The sequence below is a fragment of the Bufo gargarizans genome, chromosome 5 (assembly GCF_014858855.1).
Source record: "Bufo gargarizans isolate SCDJY-AF-19 chromosome 5, ASM1485885v1, whole genome shotgun sequence".
Classification (NCBI taxonomy): domain Eukaryota; kingdom Metazoa; phylum Chordata; class Amphibia; order Anura; family Bufonidae; genus Bufo; species Bufo gargarizans.
Genome location: NC_058084.1, coordinates 34,752,322 through 34,759,730, shown reverse-complemented (window position 1 = coordinate 34,759,730; position 7,409 = coordinate 34,752,322). Strand labels below are relative to the sequence as shown.

Sequence of the window (7,409 nt, the reverse complement as noted above, 5' to 3'; positions counted from 1 at the left end):
GTTGGATTATTGTAACGAAAGCGTTTTTGCAGATCCATGACGGATCCGCAAAAAACGCTAGTGTGAAAGTAGCCTAATTTGTAGGCAGCATGTTAAAGAGCTGGATGAGCTGAGCAGATTGATATATAGTTTTGTGGGAAAAGATTCAGCAAAACTTGCATTTGATTCATGTCAATTCCTGCTCATTCTTGGCTTTGAAGTCCATCACTGTCAATCACTGATAGGACCACATCCTCATAGAGAGAAGGCTGTCACTCACTGATAGGACCTCCACCTCAGAGGGAAGGCTGTCACTCACTGATAGGACTCCTCCTCATAGAGAGAAGGCTGTCAATCACTGATAGGACCTCTACCTCATAGAGGGAAGGCTGTCACTCACTGATAGGACCGCCTCCTCATAGAGAGAAGGCTGTCAATCACTGATAGGACCTCCTCCTCATAGAGGGAAGGCTGTCACTCACTGATAGGACCTCCTCCTCATAGAGAGAAGGCTGTCAATCACTGATAGGACCTCCTCCTCATAGAGGGAAGGCTGTCAATCACTGATAGGACCGCCTCCTCATAGAGGGAAGGCTGTCAGTCACTGATAGGACCGCCTCCTCATAGAGGGAAGGCTGTCAATCACTGATAGGACCTCCTCCTCAGAGGGAAGGCTGTCAATCACTGATAGGACCGCCTCCCCATAGAGGGAAGGCTGTCAATCACTGATAGGACCTCCTCCTCAGAGGGAAGGCTGTCAATCACTGATAGGACCTCCTCCTCATAGAGGGAAGGCTGTCAATCATTGATAGGACCACCTCCTCATAGAGGGAAGGCTGTCACTCACTGATAGGACCTCCTCCTCATAGAGGGAAGGCTGTCAATCACTGATAGGACCTCCTCCTCCTAGAGGGAAGGCTGTCACTCACTGATAGGACCTCCTCCTCATAGAGGGAAGGTTGTCAGTCACTGATAGGACCACCTCCTCATAGAGGGAAGGCTGTCAATCACTGATAGGACCGTCTCATGGACTTCAAAGTCAAGAATGAGCAGTAATTTAAATGAATGAAATACAAGTTTTACTGAATCTTTTCTCATAAATCTATATATCAATCTGCTCTGCTCCTCCTACTCTGTAACCTGCTGCCTGCACCTCAGATACCATGTTCAACATGACCAGTTTCCTTTAAAATGAGGACATTTTCCTGGTCATAAGGCAGAATGCTCTTACATAAAAGTATCAGCCACCACGGGGAGAAGTCGATTCACATAAAACTTTGTTCTAATACTGAACAGGGCAGGAGCTCCGTACAGTATTAGAATGTATTGGCTCCGATGAGCCGAAGTTATTGCTTTGCGAAGTCTCGCAAGACTTTGGATAATGACTTTATAAATTATTTTGTACTGTAAAAAACCATTTCCCGAACTTGGGTTTGGTTCCAATGTATGGGCTCGGTCTCATCGGAGCCAATACATTCTAATACTGTACGGAGCTCCTGCTCCGTACAGTTTTAGAATTAAGTTTTATGGAAATCGAGTTCGGATGTTTCATCGGAAGTCAATTCGCTCATCCCTAACAGGGAGTACATTAGATTGCGCCCGCACGTCCCTTCAGACTATGCGAGACGTCTTGAGATGTGGTTATAGGAGACATTCCTCAGGCGCAGATGAGTAATCGGCTCCTCTGACACAAATCAGTTCCATGAGTGGGATGGAAAACACATTCCTTCTCACAAGAATTACATGTCTTTTCTTTCCTTCGGAAAACGATTACATTGCCATCTAGTGTCCATAACGCAGGGATTCCGTAGGGAAAGGCAGTGGGAGGAAAGTATTTGGGAATCGTCATCGCCCATCCCAAGAAGCGCAACCAATAGGATGGCACCGGCCGTAGCAGTGCCCTATATAAGAGCAGGGCGAAGGCGAATGAAGAACACAGAATTCTAATCCTCTGAAGCAGGAAATCTGCAAATCTCTGCTCCTGGGACATGATGATGTGTGGACGCAGCCTGCTGCCTGCCCTGTGCACATTCCTGGTCCTTCACACAGTAAGTCATTGTATGCTGCAGTCTATGTGCATCACAGGACTGAACAGGGGGCTATTTTAATAGTTTAATTCATTTTCAGATTTTTTTGTCTATTTTAGTTATTTTTTAGTTTTTCACTCTATTGTCTTATATCAGGGTGTATATTTGGGGTCCATAAGTACATAATTATGCAGAGTATTCAGACTTCCCTCTACCACAGCTTAATCATTGAAATGTACTAATACTATGGGAGAGATTTATAAAACGGTCTAAAAGATCTACTGTCTTTGTTGCTCATAGCAACCAATCACAACACAGCTTTCATTTCTTATTGTACTGGTGACAAATGAAAGCTTAGCTGTCATTGGTCGCTATGGACAACTACGGCAGTTTCTTCTTTTACACAGTTGTCCTGAATCTTACCCCCCTTTGTGTTCCATTATAGTTCATTTTTTAAGAACTCTACTTGCTGTCAGAGAACGAGACATTTATTTATTATTTTCAAACTGTGAGGCTGGGCTTTCATGCAGCCTTTTTGAGGAGCCACTGGAAAAACCTCATCAGAAAAAAATGCATGTGGTTTTACCGCATGTCCTTGCTACGAATAATCTGCAATTAGCAGTAAACTGTGGGAGAGATTTATCAAAACTGGTGTGAAGGAAAACTGGCTTAGTTGTCCATAGCAACCAATCAGATTCCACCTTTCATTTTCCAAAGTAACTCTGAAAAAAATGTAAGGCGGAATCTGATTGGTTGCTATGGGCAACTAAGCCAGTTCTACTTTACACTAATTTTGATAACTCCCTGTGTTATAGAGCCTTTACACATATTGCAGCAAACACATGACAATGACAGAATACATTTTGAATAAAACTGAGGTATTGCATTCAAAATAGAGTGGCCATTGGCTCCCATGGGCAGGCAGGTTTTTGCCTGTGTGAAGTTGTCACCACATGTGTTTTTTACCCCAACAGGGCTATTACTTATACCACACTGCAGTTCCCGCTAGTTGGCACCTTGGCACCGGAAACAAAAGTGTAGTCCCAGGTGCTGCACGTGTAATAGCACCCTGAAGATAAAGTTTAGGGCCTCCTGAACACGACTATATCCGTTTTGCGATCCGCAAATCGAGGTTTCACAGGAAACCTTTGTAAAAAAAAAAGCCTATTCATGTCCATAAAACGGGCAAGAATAGGGCAGCTTCTATCATTTGTGGCCCGGACGCACAGAGGCATCCTTTTTTTTGGCGGACCCATAGAAATGAGACACGGATAACCAAAAATGCAGTTGTGTGCAGTAGGCTTTACTTTCACACAGCTGTTGCTTGCTACCATGTATCAGTGTGCCAACGCCAATCAGCCTGGAATCCAGGAGAGCGCTGCCTCCCTGTGCTGCATTGGCCTAGGGGAGCGCGTCATATTTCTACACATATATGTTGGCATGTAGATGTTGAACCCTGTATGTAAATTCTCTCTCTTTTTCTTGCAGGTGGTCTGTCAGAAATGCCCAGCACAGTGTGGAACGTGCCCAGAGGAGCCGCCAAACTGTGCTCCCGATGTGCCAGTTGTGCTTGACGGCTGTGCCTGCTGTCCAGTGTGTGCCAGGCAGCAAGAAGAGATCTGCTCTGAGGTGCTGCCATGTCAAGAGGACCTGGGCTTGTACTGTGACTTCAGTGCAGAGCCACAGAGTGACGTGGGCATATGCAGGGGTAAGTGCAGGGCGGAAAACAGCAAAGGGCTGGCGCTACAGTGTTATATCTATGCAATAAAAAATATATATGTATTATTGCCCATTGGCACCCATGGCTTAGTCTTTACTAGGCCTCCATTATTGTGTCTTCTCACTTGGTACATTGGGTACACCCATTTAGGACTCCATTCACATCCAGAGCTGCACCGACATCTCTGCTTGCTTCCCACTTGATGGCATGAACGCACATCTCACAGCTGCTGTTATGTGTTCAGTGGGGGTCCCAGCAGTTGGACCCCACTTATCTATCTAATATCTATCCCCTATTAGTGTTCGTGCCGAGAGTGTTCTGCTGTGATGCATTGTGGGAGATATGGCCACTATACATCTGTATATCCTATAACTGCCTTAACCAGTTACCAGCCAGCAGAATTTTGAATGCAGCTCTTGAGTATAAGTCATGGTTTCCAGGAGACTCAGCTTTTATTAGTCCCCTCAGCTTAGTGCTCTCTTATAAATTACAGGGGTAGACGTGCTGCTGTTTTTCTCCATCAGGTCGGTAATTCTTTTTATCATCTTCTCACATTAGCGCTGGAAGGAGGTAAATGCATGTTCAACGGGGCCCTGTACAACAACGGCGAAAGCTTCCAACCGAGCTGCAAATACCACTGTAGATGTCAGGATGGACAGATTGGATGTGTTCCTAGATGTAACCTGGACCTACAGCTCCCAGGGCCTGATTGTCCCTTCCCAAGAAAAGTAACCGTCCCCGGGGAATGCTGTGAGAAGTGGGTGTGCGACTCGAAAGAAGAAGTGGCCTTCGGAGGCTTCGCTATGGCTGGTAAGATATAAGTCAGGGAACTGAGAAATTCTGTGGGTGGTCCTGGTTGTGAGCACATTTTTGGATGATTTGTCCTACAGGACACTTACAAAAAAAGGAAAAGTTGTAGGGACAGTTATGGCATATTAATAGACTATGCTCTTAATATATGATAGGTACAGCTCCTACATCAAGAACGGGGCCCCAAAGTGAATTAAAAGCAAACCACACAGCCACAGTCATTCCCCATTCACTGCTATGGAACTTCCAAAAAGTGCTGAGTGATAGTTCAGATACTGTATTTTCGGAGGTCTCATAGCAGTGAATGGAGCGGTGGTTGCACATGCCTAGCTTATTCTCCATTCATTGCTATAGGACGCTAGGAACCGGCTTGGGTATTTTTCAGGGTCTTATAGCAGTGCACATGCGCGGCTCCATTCGCTGCGATGGGACTTTCACATTACTAACGTCATAAAACAGTGGTCACAGAAAATTGCACATTCCTGATATCAAACATAATAATAATTATTCTAATAATTACAATAATAATTTTTGGTATTGGTTCAGCTTATAGACCTGAGGCCACGTTTGGAGTAGATATGGGCGCCAACTGTATAGAGCAGACGACAGAGTGGAGCGCGTGCTCTAAGACGTGTGGCATGGGACACTCATACAGGGTGACGAATCGTAATCGCCGCTGTGAAATGCAGAAACAGATCCGCCTGTGTATGGTGCGACCATGTGATGAAGAGACCGAGGGACTCATAGAAAAGGTATCTATTCATGTATTCACCTTGACATGAGATGGATAAAGCTCAGATCTTTTTGTCCTCTCCATGATATGAGATATGGCTAGGAAGAACTTCAGTAACCAAGGACATATCTCGTACGTCCTTGCTGCTGATGGTTGTAGCTCAGGCTGCATAGCAGCTAGAGATATCAGCCTGAAATACATCCAGGTGAAGTGAGAGCTTCATATACCTGCAGCTTTTACTCCCGACCGGTTTCTATAGGCCTGTGATGGCTGACCTCCGACACTTCAGCTGTGGTAAAAGTACAACTCCCAAGATGTACACTTGCTTGGCTGTTCTCAGGACTCCATAGAAATCAATGGAGCATGCTGGGAGTCGTAGTTTCACCACAGCTGGTGTGCCGGAGGTTAGCCATCACTGCTATAGGCTCTATCTCTGGCTATTTTCACACTTGCGTTTGTAATTCCGGTATTGAGATCCGGCAGAGGATCTCAATACCGCAATTAAACAGATCCGTTTTGATTTTGCACATCAGGATGCATCCTTTCCGTAGGATGCGGTTGTGTGAAATCAAAATGGAAAAAAACGGATCCGTCACTAAATACATTGAAAGTCAATGGGTGAACAGATCTCTTTCCATTCAGAATGCATGGGGACAAAATGGAATTGTTTTTTTACGGTATTTAGATCCTCTGCCGGATCTCAATACTGGAAAACAACAACGCAAGCGTGAAAGTAGCCTTAGTCCTACAATCCCTGTCTTGTTTTAAAGCTTAGATTGTCAGCTTTATCATACTGACGTATATAGTGATCTATTTTATACATGCATTGTGAAAGTATCCTGTGTGTTCAAGTTTTTATTCTTTCTTTCTCTTCAGAAGGGGAAAAGATGCGTGAGAGTGAAGAAATCCGAGAAAGCCATCCATTTTCAATATGACAACTGTGTCAGTGTACACAGCTACAAACCCAAATTCTGTGGTGGATGCACTGATGGGCGATGCTGCACCCCCCACAGCACTAGGACTGCCCAGGTGGAGTTCCTCTGTCCTAATTACAGAATAATGAAGAAACCAGTGATGTTCATTAACACATGCGTCTGTCATAATAACTGTCCCCGGGACACCAGCCTTCTCCAGATTGACAACGCCAAGTTCCCCAGCCCGAGAAGATATTAGTTTTTACTTATTATGGGACTTTAAGGTCGATCTTCGCAGCAGTATTTGCACCCTTGTGGTGTGATTATTATTTCACACCTTTGCAGACTCAGCAGTTACTTATTTTCTCACTGCCCTGTATGTTCCGCAGGATGTCTCGTTTCCTTTGCACCATCACTTTTATTACCTATGGCGTCATGTGCTATAGTGGTGACAGAAGTTGCACCTGCCGTACAGTACAGTGCCCCTCCATGCTGCACAGACTTGTTTTAGGTCTGTCCTTCTTAGGCCTCTTGCACATGAACATTGTGCATCCGTTCTGTGCATTGGGGACCGCAATTTGCAGTCCCCAATGCATGGGCAACATCCGTGCGGAGGCTGGGACGGATTGAGACCCATTCAACTTGAATGGGTCCGTGATCCGTCCGCAACGCAAAAAAAAAAAACAAGTTCTATTTTTTTTGTGGTGCAGATGCACGGACATTAACACCATGGAAGCACTACGTAGTGGTTCCGTATCTCCATGATTGCGGACCCATTCAAGTGAATGGGTCCGCATCTGTGATGCGGGGTGCACATAGGCCGGTGCCCGTGTATTGCAGACCCGCCGTATGCGGGCCGCAATACGGCCACGGGCACACAACGTTTGTGTGCAAGAGGCCTTAGGCTGCAGAAAATATTGGATGATGGGATAAGAAATAATACCGCTACAGAGGGAAAAGATCGGCTCTCTGATCTTGAAGAGCCTACTGAACATTTTATTGTGTATTTTTTTTTATTATGACACTTTTATACAATGTTTTATAAGATTAGTGATTTATGGACTGTTCTTGTTGCCTGTAAATACTGTAAATTATTGTATATTGTTGCTAAATATTAAGAATGTCTGGATTGCTACCTGGCTGCTGAAAACACACAATAGACTTTCGATTGTGTGACAAAGATTTAAAGAGGATATAACACCTTTCCTCAGATGTCTGTTTTAGTA

General features: G+C 44.8%; 1 protein-coding gene across 1 annotated transcript; it reads left to right on the top strand.

The window, feature by feature from the left end:
- Positions 1–1,906: 1,906 nt before the first annotated feature.
- CCN3 (cellular communication network factor 3) lies at positions 1,907–6,795 on the top strand. Its single transcript, XM_044293541.1, has 5 exons — positions 1,907–2,027; positions 3,495–3,714; positions 4,285–4,536; positions 5,083–5,288; positions 6,146–6,795. Exons 1-5 carry the CDS (start codon positions 1,968–1,970, stop codon positions 6,440–6,442), a joined length of 1,035 nt encoding a protein of 344 aa, XP_044149476.1. The 5' UTR covers positions 1,907–1,967; the 3' UTR covers positions 6,443–6,795.
- The last annotated feature ends 614 nt before the right edge of the window (positions 6,796–7,409 follow it).

Excerpts from the sequence above, each read along its gene's own strand:
- CCN3 (XM_044293541.1), top strand. The coding sequence starts at position 1,968 with ATGATGATGTGTGGACGCAGCCTGCTGCCTGCCCTGTGCACATTCCTG. Across the intron at positions 3,715-4,284 it reads TGACGTGGGCATATGCAGGG|CGCTGGAAGGAGGTAAATGC; the intron begins GTAAGTGCAGGG and ends TTCTCACATTAG. Across the intron at positions 5,289-6,145 it reads CCGAGGGACTCATAGAAAAG|AAGGGGAAAAGATGCGTGAG; the intron begins GTATCTATTCAT and ends CTTTCTCTTCAG.